Consider the following 18,133-nt stretch of genomic DNA (forward strand, 5'->3'; position numbering starts at 1 on the left):
GGAATGCTCCAATCCACATAAGAAGTCTTCCTGGAGACATGCAAGATACCATGTGGACAATGGCTTCAGCCTGTAAAGACTGAGTCATGCAGGGACATGTGACTTGCCCAGGTGACTCCAGAACTCCATCTTGGAGCTGGACTTTGCATAGGAGGGAGGAGGGGGGGTCTCCACCCACAAGAGAGAGTCTATTTAAACCCGTGGGAGACCCCTCCATTTTGTCTTCAGCTGGCTAAAGAAGGAGCCTCTCCACCCCCCCAGGATACTTGAAGGAAACTGAAACAAATGACAGTAACTATAGGGGGTGTGAGTGATTGCTGGACCCAGGCTAAAAGGAGATTAGCCTGTAAAAGGGAGCATTCTGGAACTGGTGAGGAACTTATCTGTATTTAGTTTGATTAGACATAGATTTGCGCGTTTTATTTTATTTTACTTGATGACTTACTTTGTTCTGTCTGTTACTACTTGGAACCACTTAAATCCTACTGTCTGTATTTAATAAAATCACTTTTTATTTAGTAATTTACTCAGAGTATGTATTAATACCTGGGGGAGCAAACAACTGTGCATATCCCTCTATCAGTGTTATAGAGGGCGAACAATTTATGAGTTTGCCCTGCATAAGCTTTATGCAGGGTAAAACGGATTTATTTGGGTTTAGACCCCATTGGGAGTTGGGCATCTGAGTGCTAAAGACAAGCACGCTTCTGTGAGCTGTTTTCAGGTAAACTTGCAGCTTTGGGACAAGTGATTCAAACCCTGGGTCTGTTTTGCAGCAGACGGGAGTGTCTGGCTCAGCAAGACAGGGTAGTGGAGTCCTGAGCTGGCAGGGAAAACAGGAGCAGGGGTAGTCTTTGCAGATCGGGTGGCAGCTCCCAAGGGGGTTTCTGTAATGCAACCCGTCACAGTGTGTATAAGTGAGACAGATCCTTTCCAGGAGCCAGGTTTTCCCAGCCCTTCCCCATTGCCACAGGCTCCTCTACACGGGCAGCATCTCACCGAGCAGCAGCCCCTGAAATGCTGTTAGAGCAGGGAAGGGTGCCAGGGTGTTTAGTGGCTGGAGTGAAGCTGGCAGAAGGGCAGAGCCATGGGTACTGAGGGGTCCCTCTGCACCCAGCCAGGCTGGCTTTTGGGGCATAGTTGGCAGGGAATCTCCCTGGATGAGATCTGCACCAGTCGCTCATCTGCTCTTTCTCCTGTTGTTTGCCCAGGTCAGCTGAAGCTGTCCATCGACATGCAGGGCAGGCTCCTTGTGCTGCACAGTAAGTATCGCCGGGGGGGCGTGCCAGGATACAGTCCATGTCACCAGGAGCAGGGGCAGCTCACGAGAAGGGCACTTTGTAGCGGTCTGTACCAGATCACAGCGTTAGCCCCAGAGAGGCTGGCTCAGCAGTGGGGCTTGAACCTGGGGCTGCTGGTGTGGAAAGAGCAGGCTCTGCTAGCAGTGGCTGCCGCAAGCTCCCCAGCCTCTGCTTGGGGCCCAGCCATGCTAGAGGGGAACAGAGCACCGCCCCACGGGCATGTGCTCACCTGTGCGAAGGGTGATCTGTGTGGTCTCACCTGCGAGGATCTGCACTGACTCTGGTGCCGGTCCTGCTGCCCTGACCTAACCCAGGCAGAGGGAGAGCCGGGCTTGGCTCTGCCTTCCGGGACCCAGCTCCAGCCAGATCTCCTAACTAACCCAGGCAGGCTGCTCGCTGGCAGGAGCCTCACTCCTCCCGCGGTGTCCTTGAGTGAGTCACCAGTGATGCTGCCGCAAGGTGCGCCCAGCGTCGCCCCTGCTAGGCGGCCCAGCCCGTCCGGCCCACTCTGCGGCACATCGGGGGCAGGGCTGTGCTTTGCACGCCAGGCTGCACCGAGCCCTTTAGCAGGCACAGGACAAATCTCCAATAACAGCGACTCTGAGTGACCCTCGGCTGGCTCCTGAGCGCAGCATGGGGATCCCGCCCATCACTCCCTCCAGGCCCCATGGCTGGGGTTGATTTCCCACAATGCCCAGCAGTCTGGTTCGGCAGCATAGGAGCCTGCAATGCCCAGAGCGCGATAATGGATCCCTTGTAACCACTGGAGCCCATGGGTCAGCCTGAGCTCACCCGTGATTGGCTGAAGTCCCCAAGGCGGCTGGACACCTGGACTTTCAATGGGGGGGAGGTGCCTCACCTGCGTGGGCACTTTGGAAAATCCCAGTGGGCACCTACCTGCATGGTTAGATGCCTGAAAACCTTAGTAAACAGGGTCCCATCCAATTAAACGCACAGCGACGTCCCCAGCGACTGAGAGAGGCTCTGCAGTGCTGTGAGCTCACCAGCTCGCATGGCTGGTACTTCTGCGGGATACACCTTCACACACAGCAGCAGTGTCGAAAGCCTCACATAAAGCAACTGCTCCCAGAAGCTCGGGGCTGAGCGCAGGTTGCTGCAGAACCATAAAGGTGACCTGCAGAAAGCTGGGCTTGGGTCATTGATGCTTCGTCATGCGGCATAAAGAAGGACAGAAAGATTTGTCACAAATGGCCTTTGCTGGTGTCACTGGAGGTCTCAGATATGTGTACTGGGCACTCTGGTGAGGGCATTGCCCTGTTACCCCTGTGGGGAGCCCAACACTTGGTTTCTGGGGGAGACAAGGCTCCAGTGTCTTAACTAACCCCCAATGCTTTGTGTACCGCAGCAAGCGACAGGCTCTCTGTGGCTCACAAACAGCCAAAAGGTCACGTTTTGACCTAATTTATCTCCTTTGGCCTGCTGTGTTTCCTGACCTTGTGTGGCGATGCATTTAACTTTAACATTTAATTTCTGAAGAGCAGAGGAGAAAAGGCGCAGGGGTCAGGGAAAGGAACAGGAGACCCAACCCTTCTTCCCCTCTGGGATGGTAACAGTGGCCTGTGGCTAGCTGGGGCCTCCTCGGAGCCTATGGGGAAGGCCTGGGGCAGTTAATAGCGCACACGGAGAGATGCCCACTGATCTGAACATGCATGTGCAAGTAGAGCAGACGCAGTAGGAGGGCCGGGGTCCGGCACACTGGAACATGGAGCGCTCCTGACAGCAGACAGGAGGGTGGATGGTCTAGTGGTAGAGGGGCTTGTTTGAGTTCAGGCCAGTGGGCTCAGTCTTGTTCATGCCACGGACTCGCTGCGTGCGCTTCGGGGAACCACTGAACCACTCTTTGCCTCAGATCCCAGCCTTTGTGTGCTTCAGCTTCCTAGCCTTGTGGGCAGGTGCTGTGGATCTGTGCGGGGGGCTGAGCTGGGCAGTCTGAATGGTAGCAAATGGAGCCAGGAAACACCCACATGTTCTGCAGAAGGTATCTCTGTGCCCACGGAGAAGCTGCCCTCGATGGCAAGACAAGTAGGGGAGCTGGGGAGCAGCGATTGGGAACTCCCTGAGCCAGCAGTGAGCCATGGACTCCAGAGCCGTGTTGGGATGGAGTGGGGCTGGGGAATCCCAGAGCTACTGTGGGTGGGCAGTGATGAGAGAGGAAGTGTAGCCTGGGTACCTAGCCAGTGAGAGTTGTATCTGTTAGCAGAACTGGCTCCCCAAGGCGCCTGGCCGAAGCTCCATTGCTTATAGCTGGTGCTGGCCCTAGCAAAGGTGCTGCATGACCCAGCTCATCAGGGTGGCCTGGGTCCGTGCTCCTCATCCTTTTCCAGGCTGGCATTCCCTGGGACGTGCAGGGCCGGTGTCCAGCCTCCTTCCAAGGGTGGAGTTAGGGTTTACAGAACAACGGAGAAGGGATGGTTGTTCTGACCCTAAAAATGGCTGCAAGAGTCTGGCACAAACTTTAACCCGATGTTTTATTTGACTGGAGGCTGGTCCGGAGTGAGTCTGTTACTGGGAACTTGCTCCACACTTCAAAAAGGATGGTAACAAATCGGAAAAGGTTCTGAAAAGAGCTGCAAGGATGATTTGAGGTCCGGAAACCTGCCTGACAGTGAGAGGTTAAAGCAGCTCAATCTATGTGGTTAACCAGGAGGAGGTTAGTGTGTGACATGACCCCAATGTATAAATCCCCACGAGGGGAGCAGCTTTCTGAGACTAGAGAGCTCCTTAACCAGCAGACACAGAAGGAGACCCAGTGGCTGGAAGCTGAAGCTGGGTAAATTCAGACTACAAATAAGGGAGGTGTTTTACCAGAGGAGGTGATTAACCTTTGAAACAACTCACCTCAGGATGGGGTAGATTCTCTTTAAACCAAGGTGGGCGTCTCTTTCAGAGAGATCTGCTCTAGCATAACCAGGGTGATGCCGGAATCCCTGGGGGAGATGCTCTGGCCTGTGCTTTGATCGTAATGGTCCCTCCTGGCCTTCGCGTCTGGGAAAGGGGCAGCCCCAGATATTGTAGTGGAAAGCTAGGAGTGTGTGCAGCAGAGGGGTCTTACTGCAAGCCCTTTGCTCCTGTGCTGTTTGTGACAGTCTGATCCTGGCCTAGAGGAACCCAGGCCTCCCCCCGGCAGATGCAAAGCTCCGGCTGTAAGATAGCAGGCCGGGCTCTGAACGGCAGCTCCTGGCTGGGCACAGCTCTGACAGCGCCTCATGTACAGAACAGTCTCATTACCATCTCTGTGTGCTGGGGCCGGATTCTCATTTCACTCCCGCCTGGACAGACGGGGCATCGCCACTGCAGTCAGTGCAGGAGGCTGGTTTCGCAGAGGCGGAGCAGAGATGGAGCTCTGGCCTTTGCTATTGAACTTGACGATACATTGGTCCCGGGGCCTGGCGCCAGTAGCCCCTGCGTTGTGTGAAGTCAGGCGGGTGAAATGCGATTTGTCAGCTGGATGCTGGGCTGCATCTGCTCCAAGTTCCCCCGCAGACGCATGGGTTCATAGGACAGTTTTACTTCAAAATAAAACCCTCAGCCGTTTCTCTCTGCAATCCCCCTGTGCCCCACGAGCCCTCAGGGGAGGGAGGTGCCTGCCAGGCGCGGAGGCTGCCAGCCCATGTCCTGTAAGCCAGCTCTGGGTTAATCCTGCCAGTCAGGCTTGACAAGGAGGAGCCCGGCTTTCAGTGCCCGACCCCAGGGCACGAGCGCAGTGCTGTGGGAAGACACCTTGCTTGTCTCTTTTCAACCACGTTTCATTTTCTTTCCAGTTATGGAAGCAAAAGGCCTGATGGGAAAAGAGTACCGGACATGCAACTCCTATGTGAAGGTGAGTTCTCTTGCCACCCCAGGGGCTTTGGATTCAGCTGGGGATGAGGATGTGACCACTTTGTACCCCTTCTGGTTTTGGGGTGAATTCCCCCAGGCATGCAGCTGGGCTTCCATCTTCTCCCTGTCCCTTTCTGGGGCTCCACAGAAATCGGGGCAGAACCTTTGCTTTGTGCCTGCCCATTTGTCCTGAACTCCCCCGCCCCCATCCCTGCATTTACCGGCTGCTGAGTAACTTTCCTGCACCAGGTGAACTAAGACAGCCAGTCTCCTGTCAGGTGCTGGGTGCATCACTGTGCTAACTGCACCTGGGGGCTGTGGCACCCTCCGATGGAGAATTTGTTGTCACAGAATCATTACTGGCAGAGAACGTGGGAGCCAGAGGAGAAAGCTCTGTCTGTGGCTGTCAGCGCTCATCATTTTTGGCAAGCCAATGCCATCATGCAGACTAAGGAAAGGGATGAGACTGAATGATCAGCATTAGACAAACTCCAGTAACTGCACTGTAGGGCACAGGGCTGGGCAGCCCTGGTTAAATTGACAGCACCTTAGTAGGTCATTTCCATCTCTACTTCCTCTGATTCTAACGCGGGTCTCAGAGGAAGGTAGGTGTGTGTGTGTGTGTGTGTGTGTGTGTGTGTGTGTGCATGTGTGCGTGTGCGTGTCTTTACTTGGCCAAAGACTGGCTAGGAATATTTGTGCAAATCAAACACTGGGTTCTCTGAATTGCTAAGGAAGAATTTCTCCTTTTCACGTTGCCCAAAGGAGCTTTGTAATGTTGTGGCTAGACCTGGTCAATGCAAAGAGACCTAAAAACCTGGCTAGCACAAACTAGATCTTTGAGACTTAGCCATCCATAAAGCTGACTGGTGGGTCTTCTGATCTTAGCACTAGACAATTGCTGGGTTTGTGGCGAGTTTGTGTTTGCTTAAAGATGGCTAATGTGCTGTTTGTTTCTCTACATCAAGATGTCTGTAGTACCAGATACTGATCGGAAAGGCAGGCAAAAAACCAAGACTGTTCCAGACAGCAAAAATCCCATCTTCCACGAGCACTTTCTCTTGTGAGTATGCAGGGTCCGAGGTGGCACCATCCTGTCCTTCCATTGGTTTGTGTTCCAAACGGGGCATGTGTTCGGAATGGAGCTGGAAGAGAATCTGAACTGTGGCAAATGCTGCCTTAGCCTCTCGTGGCCAAGATCCCCTGTTTACTCACTGTTAGCTTCAATAAACATGCCTCATGCATGATGAGGTTTGGTACTGAAATGAGGAGTGACAGATATTATTTTGCTGTTTCTTGTAGCTGAAATGCCTTGAACTTTTGAACAGAGCTTTGCTGAAGCTCACAAAGCTGTGACTACACAGCATGACAGCAATACTCCTGCACATTTGGAGTTTCTTATTTGGTAGCTTCTATGCGTCCGTATGGAGTCGGGGAAAACATTCCATTTCCTAGACCCTGAGCCTGCCACGATCTGGTGGATCAGTATGAACAAGGAAGGTAAAAGGATTTCCCAAAGCTCTAGCATGTCCTTGCATGGGAAGGGGGCTGGCGGCTTGCCGTGTTTTGGTGGAGTTCATTATTTCTAGCAGACCTGCCTCTCTCGGATCTCTGTCCTCATGAAATATTCAGTCCGGCATAGAGTGATTATTTAGGAGTATGAATGATAGTGTTTTTGTGGTGTTCTTCCTTTGATGTTTAACATGTGTCTGTCCTTAAACAACCTGAGCTGTGTTTCAGCACCTGCCCAGGAGAGTTCACCTCCCCTTGCAACAGCTCGTCAATAACAAATGTCTCCTTTGTTTAACCATGCAAGCAGCATGGCCCTCAAGTTCTTCGTTATGTAATAAACATGGATTGGAGCTTGCAGCCTCATTAATTTTAGTAAATTAGTGCACAGTAGCTCGTTTGAGAAGACTGCCATTGATGGCAATTGCTGGGAAGCTCCATGTAGGAATCAGTGGGGCCGGGAATGGGGGATGCGGCATAGCTGTAGCATTAAAGGAACACTAACCCCACCCCTCGGTGTGTGTTCCCGGTGGCGATGGGTGCTCTCATCCTGTCCTTTCTGGCTTCTGTTACAGCCCCGTTCAAGAAGAAGATGAACAAAAGCGTCTTCTGGTTACAGTCTGGAACCAAGAAAGAAACTCCAGGTAAAGCCACTGCCAGGACGGGGCTGGGGTTGGAATGCTGCTGAGCCGTCTCTTTAACAAGGTTTGGAAAGGCTGGAGAAGGGATAAAAATACCATTTGCTCTGGCCACTTCCATGTGAGTTCCTTCGGAGCCTCAGTCTCGTGGCCCAGCCTGGCGTCAGTGGGTGTCACGTAGGTAGAGCGAGAGCATGATGTGGCTGCTTTGTGAGGGGTGGGTGAAGCACGTCTGCACACCGGCCTCAGCACACGCCTCTGCTCAGGGTGCTCTGTGTTGCACGCTGGGCCCCGGGTGCTGCTGGGAAGCTGTGGATGCTGGCCGTGACCTCGGGCGGTCTGGGGCTGCTGCTGGGCTGACATTGAAGCAAACTGCAGTTCCAAGAGCAGACGCTGCTGGGGCCGGGGCAGCATTTTGCACAGGCTTGTAGGTAATGTTGCTGAGAGGTCAGTTAGCCCAGGGGAAGCGTGCACAGCGTCTGCTCACACCGATGCCTGGTGGTAGCCCAGGAATGGCTCGGTGCCCACCCTGGATGCTGCGTGCACCTTCACATGCATGGCACATGGGCAGCCTGTTTTGAGTTGTGCTGGCCATGGGTGCAACCAGTCCAGATATTCAGCATGCTACATCCAGCTCCGAGGCCACTGAGTAGCATCCCCCTCCAGAGTCATGTTGGGTGATGTTGGCAAAAAGGGCAGGATCAGACATCACATTGGGGGCAGCCAATGCTGGAGCCCACGCTAATGCCATGCTGAGTTAGGTGCATGCACATTCTGCCCAGATGCAAACATGGTGCAGCCCTCCAAGTATCCGAGAAACTAAAGAAGGAAAAGTCCTGGTGGATCATTTACGCTCCGTCTCAGGTCCCTGCATGGCAGCTGTCAGCAAATGCCAGTGTTGTAAAGGGCTGGGAGAGCTTTGGTCTCCGAGCAAATCCATGTAGTGCCCAAGCCAGTATGCCAGGCGGGCTCTCCAGGGCCCCCCTGCTGTGCAGGGACAGATACCCAGGCATGCAGAGCTGCCTCTGTCTCAACAGCAAATGTCCAGCAGGTGTCAAGCAGCAACACTGGCATGCCGGTGCAGCCTGGCTCCAGAGGATCATTAGCTTTTTTAACTACCCTCCAAGCCCCTGCCCCTCTGTGCCAGTCTCATGGCAGAGACATGGCTGTCTGGGGTGGGAATCCAGCCACGACCATCCTTGGAGTGACACTGCGAGCGGAGTGGAGCAAACACAGGAGGGGCTGGACCGAAGTGCAAGGTGACTTGGCGAGATCAGCGCAGTGGGGGCTCCTGCTGCCTGCAAAGCCCTGCCCTCAGGGAGAGGACAGAAAGCCCAAAGGTGCATGTGTGGGGGAGAGGAGGTGTGTAGCTCTGTGTCTCCTTAGCCCTGTGCTAACATCACTCCTGCAGGAGCCAGGCCCTCCTGGCGGAAGGAAGAGGCGGGAGCCATGCTGGTGGGGAAGCTGCCCCGGGTCTCTGGGGTAAGGAGGGTTTAAGGGGAGACGCTAACCCTGCTCTCTGATTCCTTCTCCAGACAGAGCCAGCTAATCGGCTGTATGAGCTTTGGCGTGAAGTCGCTCCTGACCCCAGACAAGGTACAGTCCCTTGTGGGCGCACACTGAGTTTGGGCCCTTCCTATGCGCCATGTGGGAGGAGGCGATGTCCTCCCGTCCGAGGCACAGTGCCCTTGGCAGAGCCTCCTGGGTGAAGCGCCCTGCGACTGGGAGTGAGGGCGCCAGGGCCTCTGCGGGAGGCTGGCAGGAGAGCGGATTGGAAGTGACAGCTGGGGGTTGTTTTCCAGTGGAGAGAGCATTTCCGACAGTGTGATGAGCACATACCCAGCTCTGCGGTGGGCGGAGGAAGCTGCTCTCTTTGGTCTGACAACGGCCTCCCTGCCCTGCAGGCGCCTCCTTGCCCTCTCGACTGAGGAGAGCGCAGTGAGGCTGCTGAGGTGGGGAGCCGGAGGGCCAGGGGAGTGAAGGAGTCGTGGTGACTCTCTCGGCCAGTGGCACCTGCTCACCTTGGAGGCACAGGCTGACAGGGACCCCATCTGCTGCTTGCTGGCACTGAGGACAGGCTGCTCTGGCCAAACAGCAGTCCAGGTTCAAGGCTGCACAAGGCCGCCCGGTCTTGTTTGTGTGAGGCCCATCTGGGTGGCCCAGCAGCCCCGGGGTGGAGTGCCAGGCTGCGCACTGGCCTGTGGCTGGTGAATGCAAGTGCTGCCCATCCTGCCCAGAATGGGGCTGTGTGCAGCACCCAGGGAGAAGAGGCACTCTGCTTTCCCTTCCTGCAGCACCCCAAACCCTGCTGGGGCCGGCCTGGGGCATCCTGCTGCCTTTGTGCTTCCTGGGGGCCAAATTTCCCATCTGATCTGCAGATCAGTGACTGTGTTCACCCTGGCCAGAGCTGCCCCAGCACTGGTGATGGTGGGGAGAGCAATGCCTGTCTCCCCACCTCCTGGAGGCCCCGGGAACGCTATGACCTGCCCCCAGGGGGATGGGCCCTTCCCTCTCCCAGCTGGCGAAAGCTCCTTCCCAGCCCTTTGCTGAGACTACCATCTTTGAGCCTTGTCCCAGGCACGCGGGAAGGGCCAGCCCATCTCACGGGACCTGCAGTCCCCTGACCCTTCTGCCCACACCCAAGCATGATTCAGCCCAGGGGGTAGCCCAGAGATGGTGCTGGCCTTGGCGGTTGACCACCGGTTCTGGGCAATGGACACAGCTCAGTGGACAAGGCTGGTCGTTCCCGACGTCACCAGCCTGGGGCCCTGCGGACTGTGTGTAGCTGTCGACCGGCCGGGGGAGCGGATGGGGGGAGCTGTATTTCAGTGGCTCCCAGCCCCCTCATGCCGGGCCCAGCGGGTGCCCTCCTGCTGCCCTCCAGGCTGCTGTGCCATCAGCATGCAGAGAACACTGCTCTGCTGGGACTGGCCCAGGCAGGTGTGGGGCGAGAGGTGCTGGGTGCTAACTGTGGCAGCCTGTTTGCTCAGTGGCATAGCCATTCCAGAGCACACTGCCCCTGCTCTGTAGCCCTGTCTGAGGCCAGGTGGCCAGTCGAGGCACTGATTTAACCCTCTGAAGCCCAACACAATAACACTTCCACGGTCCGTTCCGCCCCTCGGTCCCCAAGGGCTCTGCAGAGGTCAGGGTGTTGAACTCACCACCCATGGAGCCCCATTTTATAGGTGAGGAAAGTGCGGGTCAGAATTCTATTTCCAGGAGTGGCACCGGTTTGGGGTGCCCAGCTGTGGGGAGCAGGCAAGGCGAGGGGCAGAGTGAATGGGGCACCGTGGCTAGTCAGAGGGGGGCAGGTGGGCATCAGGTGTGTGAGTGCGCTGGCTCCAGTGAGGTGCTTACAGCAGGGCATGGCAGATGGGGGGAGCCGTCCGAGCCCCAGCTGAGGGTGCAGCATTGTGCAGGCTGGGGAGGAGAGGGAGCTGGTGTCCCAGGCTGGGAGAGCCCCGTCTCTAGCTAACAGTTAATGTGAAAAGAAGAGTATTGGAACAAGGGGATAAACCCTCCTGTTTCCGTGTTTAACCCAATCCCTAACTGGAGACCAGGCTGCCACCTTCCTGGGGGTAGTTTATCTCCCATCTGCTGCTGTGGGACAGGACACTGGGCTAGACTGGCCTCGGATCTGAGCCATTCTGTGTTCGAACCCCCATCTTGTCCCCGTCGGCTCCCCGCCCCTGGCTGTCCTTGCTGTTAGCTGCTCCGTATCCCTCGGGCTAACTCACGGCCAGCATGGCAGCATCAGGGCGTGGTACTGCAGAGTTACTGTGGCACTAACCCACCCTTCCCAGCCAGTGATGCCCATGTTGGCTCTGGCCCCTGCTGGTGGAAATGCACTCACACTAATCCTGTTACCAGACGGGGAAGGGTGGGGGAGGCGCCTGCTGCCCCTCTCTCAGCTGCTGCAGTTTGTCATTCAGTGTCTTGGAGAAAATACATGAATGGCTGGGCCATTGCCTGCCTTTCCCATCATTGCCCACTCCATCCACGCCTGGGGGGCAGGGGGATTCTGTCAACCCAGTGCTGCCACCTGTTGGCACTTCCATGGTAATACAGCTTTAGAATCTACTGAGTTTTTCTTCCTCAAATAAACCAGCAATTCTGCTAAAGTAAATGGCTTCCACAGATCCCCACTTCTGGGTCCTGAGAAACACAGGCAACCCAACAGCTGCCAGACCGGATCAGGCTGAGATCCATCCAGCCCAATGTCCTGTCACTGACAGTGGCCAGCACCAGCAAGGTGCAAGAATCCTGCAACAGGTGGCTCTGGAATAACCTGCCCACAATAGGGTGACCAGATGTTCCATTTTGAAAGGGACAGTCCTGTTTTTTGGGACTTTTTCTTATGTAGGCACCTATTACCCCCCACTCCCTGTCCCGTTTTCTCACAGTTGCTATCTGGTAACCCTACTCCACAAGGAAACGTCATCTGAACCCCCTCAGTTAGAGATTGATTCCTGGTGTCGGTGTCCAGGGCTGGGGTTCACACTTCAGACAGGGCATTGAGAAATCCAAAGGGTTCAGAAAAGATCTACAAGAAGGTCTGAAGGTCTGGAAACCTGCTTTGTAGCAAGAGACCAAACAAGCTCAGTCTATTAAGAGAAGGTTCAGAGGTGACTTGATCATAGTCTTTAAGTCCCTGTACAGGGAGAAGATTTGAGAGCAGATTTAATCTAGATCTAATGAAGCAGACAAAGGCAGAACAAGATCCAGTGGCTGGAAGCTGAAGCCAGACGAATTCACACTAGAAGTGAGGTGTACATTTTGAACATAGAGCGTAATTCATCACTGGAAAAACCTTGCCAAGGGATGTGATGGATTGTCTGTCTCTTGACATCTTTAAACTAAGACTGGGCATGTCTGTGTGCTCTAGCTCAACTGGAATGGATGAGTTTGATGCCGGAATCCCTGGGCGAGATTCTCTGGCCTGTGCTATGCAAGAGATCAGACTGGATGATCATGTCTGGTCTTAACATCTGCGAATCTATTCATCTGCTTGCTCATGCCTTGAAACAGGGGGCTCATGTCCCCGCTCAAACTCGTGTTTTAGTCTTTAGTAGTTCCTATTGTGACTCTGGTACTTTGATCCATATCAAAGTCCAATCTTTTTTTGAATCTTGCTAAGCTGTGGCAGTGAGTTCCGTAGGCTAATTGTGACTTCCAGACTGTATGGGTAGAGGCAGGTGTGCACACACAAACACACACACATCCTGGAGTCACAGAGGCAGGATCTGGAGGCTGATGCTGTGAACACACAGCTGTCCCTTATGTGGCTGGCCTGAGCTGTCTTCGGGGTTCTGCATGGTAATTCAGGAAACTCTCAGTGATAGTTTCCTGCCCACTGATTTGAGACTCTTCTTTAACCAAACCCTTTGTCCCTGGTGTAGGGAATGCCCTGCCCAGCCTGGCCCGCAGCATGCGTGGGACGTGGTGAAAGAGCCCTGGTGTTGCCCGCCCTGCACTGCTGAAGGCACTCACTGTGGATTGCAGATGACCCCTCTGGTGGTAGGGTTAGAATACTGGCCACCTGCCGAGACTGCCAGCATGGGGCACACGCAATATAGACACATTTCAGTGAGGGACCGGGCCGGAACAACTGGTTAATTTCACGTAGGTCACGCCGCAGCACGTTTGGTCAGCACTTCCTGGTGACCTAGGCCTGCTCCTCATTCTGATATGGTCCTTTTGCATAATGAGGCTAGAAACCCACCTGGGAATACCACTTTCTTACCAGACACCCTGGATGACAGTGAAGTGGCAAAATACAGTGGCTCCAGGCCCTACCCCCATAGCAGCCCCTGGTGCTGGCAGCGTGGCTAGGGGACGGGGGTGTGTGGCCAGCTGCTGGAATGGCCCTTTGGGGCTATGGGCAGTGGGGGAGCCCTGCCCCCGGGAGGGAGGCCAGCAAGTGAGACCCTATCTCGGGCTTGCTGTGAGAGTGCCAGTGTGTGCTGGAGCTGAGGCCTTTCCATGCTAATGGCTGGAGCCCCGTGAAGGGCTGAGCACAAGCATTGCTTCTGTTCCCAAGTCAGAGCAGGTGGAAAATCTGCTCTTCCTCTCACCAAACTGCACCTGGGTCCAGCAACCGGCAGGCCGGGGAGGAACAGAGCGGGAAATAGCCCCAGTGAGGAGAGGGATCTGAGCAAGGGATGTGGGGCCCTGACACCCCCACCACAGCTGCCCCCTGTACCCTCAGCTCCCAGTCTCTTGTCCTGCCCTGCACCTGCTGCATCCTGCTCCTCCTTCGCTCTAAGGAATCCCTCCTCCCGTCTCACACGCTCTCCTTCCACGGTGCTCCCGCTGCCTGGCACTCCCTGTGCCAGTGAGCCAGGCAGGCGCCCTCCCTTCTGCTGCAGTGCCCGGCTCACATGTCAGCCCCTGAGCTCAGCCAGTGCAGACACAGGGCACCTGGGCCCTGTCTGCTCTAGGACACGCCCCTGTGCGCGGGCTGGCTCAGCCTCGGGAATCAATGGTGCTGCTGGTGGCCCCTCTGGCAGCCCTGTGGACGCAGGGCCCAGGGCCACCAACTTTGCTGACACTGGGCTGGGGCGTGCTGGGTGCAGAGGGTGCCTTTCATACCTGCTCTGTGTTCTCCCCGGGCAGGCACTGCTCAGCCAGCGCCCTGCACTCACAGCCCTTGCACAGACACGCTTTCCTGCTGAGCATGAGCTCTGCGGCTTTCACTCCCTCTCTCTGCCCTAGGAGGTCAGCGGCTGGTACTATCTCCTTGGTGAGGACCTGGGCAGGACCAAGCACCTGAAGGTGGCCACGCGGCGTCTGAAGCAGAGCAGAGGTGGGTCCCCCTCAGCAGCATGCTCTGGGGAGTGGTACGTCCCAAGAGCTAGCAGAGCATGGGAGCGGCTTGGGTTCTCATGCCCTGCCTCCTCCCCCCCGGCAGTGTGTGGAGCCAGGCTCAGTGGAGAGCAGATTAGCAGAGGCCCCCATCCTATAGCTGGCCTCCAGGTATCCTGTGCGGGCCTTCAGGGGAGACTCCCTGCCTGTGCTGCATGGAGCTGGGCCTGGCTGGAAGCCTCCATTTGCCGCGCTCCAGGCAGTACTGCCAGTTCAGTGTGACTCAGCCCAATGCCCAGTGGCTCCCAGACATCCTGGCTTGCGGCAGTAAACCACCCCCTCACCCCAGGTGCCTGCTCCTCTCCCCAGCTTAGCCTACGGCAGCCCCAGGGCCGCAGCCTTTTCCTCTTGCACCTGCTGCCCCGCTGGCTCTCCCTTGTGTGGCAGAAAGGGAACCGTTCCCAGCTGTCGTCCTGTGAGCTGTGCTCCTGAGGCTCCAGTGACGCCCGGGGCTGCGAGCCCACAGCAGGCCAGACCCCTGGCTCTGAGGCGACTCTGTCATCAACACTCAGGCCACTTTGTAGGGGTGCAGAATACTCCACCGTGCACTGGGCTCGCCCTGTCAGCCTCGGCCTTGGCAGCTGCTGGGCGTGTCACTCGGGCAGGGCCTTCTCTGGTAGCTGAAGGAGAGTTGTTAGCGTTCACTCTGGGAGTGTCTGTGCTCGCTCTGCCACTCCCCTAACACCCCCCGCGGGGGCCCTGGCAGAGGGCAGGAATCCTGCGTGGCATGGCAGGACGTCTGGAGCCAAGGCGCGGATGGAGGACATGAAACACCGGGACATTTGAGGTGCTCTGAAAGGGCTCTGGGTGTTAGGGCATCATGTGAGAAACTGGGACTGTAAACACAGGATGGATGGACAGCGGAGCCATCACATCCCCCAGGCCATCCTGCAGGGCTTCATGCAGCTCCATCGCCTGGTCCCTTAGGCCGCTCACTGCTGGGATGGGTTTCCTGCTCCCTAGTAGATGACATATCACTGGATGTTGGTGACTCGGACCCCAAACTGCCTTGGAGCCAGCCCAGTGTGTGAGCTTTGCTGGCCCAAAATCCAGCATTGGCCTTCTCCAGGAAGGGGTAAAAGGGAAACTTCTGCCCCTCCGAAGGCCACGCAGGGTGCAGCTACACTGCAAGCTTGGGATGCGATGTCCTGCTGGAGGAGACAGACACACAGTAGCTCTCACTGAGCTAGTGTGTGAGAAGTGGGACAGGCTACCTGCCCTGAGTGTGTGCTTAATGGGGCTCCTGGGACAGCCCAGGCTCTCCTCACTGCACAATAACCTCACAGCCCCCGTACTGCATTAGGGTGCCAGCCCTGGCTCTGAGCCCAGCTCCTTCTGAACCTCCCTGCTAGGCTGCCTGCAGGGACAGAGTGTGAGCACCAACCTCAGAGCAGACTGGTAGGAACCAGGCCACAAACCCCACCCTGGCTGTGAGTTCCAACCAATTATCATGTGTAATCTCCTCAGCCTAAATGTAGGGTCACAGACAGTCCCCTTGGGTACCCTGATCTGTCGCACCAGCCAGGGGATCCTGCCTTTGTGATGGATGGTCCCTTACCCCACCAATCACAGCAATATTCAGGTTACTCCCAGACCCAAAGGACCAGTCACTTACCCCAGGTCAATTGCACCTTAGATCTCACACCAAAGACAAGGCTTGTAGCCAATCCTGCAATAAACGACATACAGATTTATGACTAGGAAAAGGAAAGAAGAGAGCTATTTATGAGGTTAAAGCAGGTAAATGTACATGTACAAATGAGTTACCACCTGCAGTTTCAAAAGGTAATGGAAGTTTTTATAATGAACAAGCTGTAGATGACCTTTAGGGCTAGCCCAGGCTAAGCAGAGTCCAAGCAGCACAGAGATAATCAGTTCCTTCTGTTTATCCCCCTCCTCCCATGTGCTCTGAGTGGCAGACGCAGCTGATGGGAGGAACTCACTTGCATGACTCATCTTCGCGGGGGGGGGGGGGGGGGCAGAGCAGGACAACTAAAGAGTCTTTTGTCCTCTTTAATGTCCCTGCAATAGTCTGTCTGGGGTTAATAGACCTTGCCCCCCTGTTGGGCAGGACGTAAGCCCTTCTGCTGGAGATGGGCCCTTCACACTAGTTAATGTCTCTCCCCATCCGGTGATTTACACAGTCACAGGCTCACAATACAAATGCTCACATATTACCTTACACTGGGAAATACAGAAGCTATAAGTGAGATTAATGCCGGCATCAGCTCACAAGCATTCAGTAAAGTCTAAACACTGAGCACATTCGTATAATCCTAATACCGGTTTTAACAGTCCTAACACTGATTCCAGCTAGGTGTTTGTCAGTGTTTGGTTGAGGCATGGGGACCATGACATGAGCTGGCACCTGCTCTGCCAGCATCACACTCCTGAGTTCCCCCGGCCGCCTGGCTCCTGTAGCAATGCTGGGCTGTTGCGGAGGCAGAAGAACGCCCGAGGGAGGCAGCGCCCGGCTTGCTGTAGCTAAGGACAGCGCTACGGTTGCACTCACAGCAGGGACTACATCCATAGGGAGTGTGACAGGCTGCATCTCGCTGCACTTGCTCTGAGGGGCAGATTGGAATATTCTGGAAAGTCCCAGGTAAATCTGTTTAGGAGAGGGAGTAGCCCTCCTTTGTGCTGTCCCCTGAGGAGCCCTGGAGACACAGGTGGCCTGTCCGTGAGCCAGCAAGCCTGCAGGAGCTCTGCGCAATCTGAGGAGCAGGCTGGGGGTGTGCGGGGGCTGTTTGGCATGGCTCCTCCTAGCTGCTTCCCTTCCTACCAAGGGCGGCCGGTGCACGTCACTAGGTGCTGGGGTGGTTCAGCGGGTACTGGGGAGCACCGTCTCTCCTCGGCTGGGCCCAGGGGGCATGCAGGAGGGGAGTTCCTCTCCTGCACACTTTTCAGGGGCTAAGCCAGGGGAGAATCCAGCTCCTCTTCCTCCTCTCCATCTGGGACAACCCCACCCCCACCAGCTCCTCCTCCCCTACTGGGGGGAAGGCAGAGGAGCTGTTCACACCTCGATTGCTCCCAGCTCTCCTGTGGAAAGTCCAGCCCTCCAGCCCAGGGCCACTTCATGGGAGGAGGAGGGGCCTGGCAGCCATATTGACTTTACACAGCCTGGATTTCCCGACCCAGCGACACTCAGACATTGTGGTAATGGGGCCATGTTCGCACGTACACAGGAGAGATCCTGGGTGACCCATAGAGAGGGGGCATCCACCCCCCTCCTTGGGGACACAAGCCCGTCTTTCCTCCCTGTCTCTCCCACTCGCTGTGCCTGTCACCACACGCTGCTGCTGCTGCTGCATCTCACGAGCTCTCCAGCTTTGGGCTAGCAGCCGCCAGCCTTGGGACCACTGAAATCAATGGGTTCCCTCCTGTTGCTCCAGTGAGCTTTGGATCAGGCCCTTGCTGAATTCTCCATCCTGCCTGGCTCTAACCTGCGGGGCTGCCTGGTGTCTGCAGGAGTGGAGCAGGCCTGGGACGGGAGATGTGCTGCGGGGGTGTGTGCACAGAGTGGGGTCTGGGCTGGGACACCGTCGCAGGGCAATGTGTGTGAAGGGCACGTGGCAGCTGCCCATCATGCCACCCTCAGTGGATCAACAGGGAATTCCTGGGTCTTCGAATAACCACAGGAAATGCTGCCATGTTCCAGTCTGGAGCTGGTGCCCCCATAGAATTCATGGTGCTTGGCCTTTGTGCAGAGGGAGAAGACGCTGTTAAAGGCAGAAGCGTCTGCGTGGTGCCTAAGAGCAGCCTATGTGACATGCTCTTTCTGTTGCCTTCTAGAGCCACCACTGGCGAGCCAGCGGGCTGAACTGGGAAACCAGGAGGCTGAGAACATGGAGCAGCTCAAGGTAGGTGTGCCAGGGCCAGCGCTGCCCTGACAAGCTGAGCCCAATGCCTGCAGCACAGCACTAGTGACCCAGGGAGCAGGGGCGGGAGAGGCTGTTCCCAGGTCAGGAGCGGGGCAGGAGA

The 18,133-nt window shown here is 56.1% G+C and overlaps 1 protein-coding gene across 1 annotated transcript in view; it reads left to right on the forward strand.

Annotated features, from left to right (window-relative positions):
- Positions 1-18,133, forward strand: part of RGS3 (regulator of G protein signaling 3) — a 198,025-nt gene that overhangs the window by 29,394 nt on the left and 150,498 nt on the right. Inside the window, exons 2-8 of the mRNA XM_026658479.2 lie at positions 1,212-1,262; positions 5,084-5,142; positions 6,110-6,204; positions 7,226-7,294; positions 8,824-8,884; positions 14,003-14,093; positions 17,945-18,012. Of these exons, the coding sequence (XP_026514264.1) occupies positions 1,212-1,262; positions 5,084-5,142; positions 6,110-6,204; positions 7,226-7,294; positions 8,824-8,884; positions 14,003-14,093; positions 17,945-18,012 (494 nt within the window). The remainder of the gene's footprint in view (positions 1-1,211; positions 1,263-5,083; positions 5,143-6,109; positions 6,205-7,225; positions 7,295-8,823; positions 8,885-14,002; positions 14,094-17,944; positions 18,013-18,133) is intronic.

This window comes from Terrapene carolina, unplaced genomic scaffold (genome assembly GCF_002925995.2).
Source record: "Terrapene carolina triunguis isolate 2854851 unplaced genomic scaffold, T_m_triunguis-2.0 Scaffold449, whole genome shotgun sequence".
NCBI lineage: Eukaryota > Metazoa > Chordata > Testudines > Emydidae > Terrapene > Terrapene triunguis.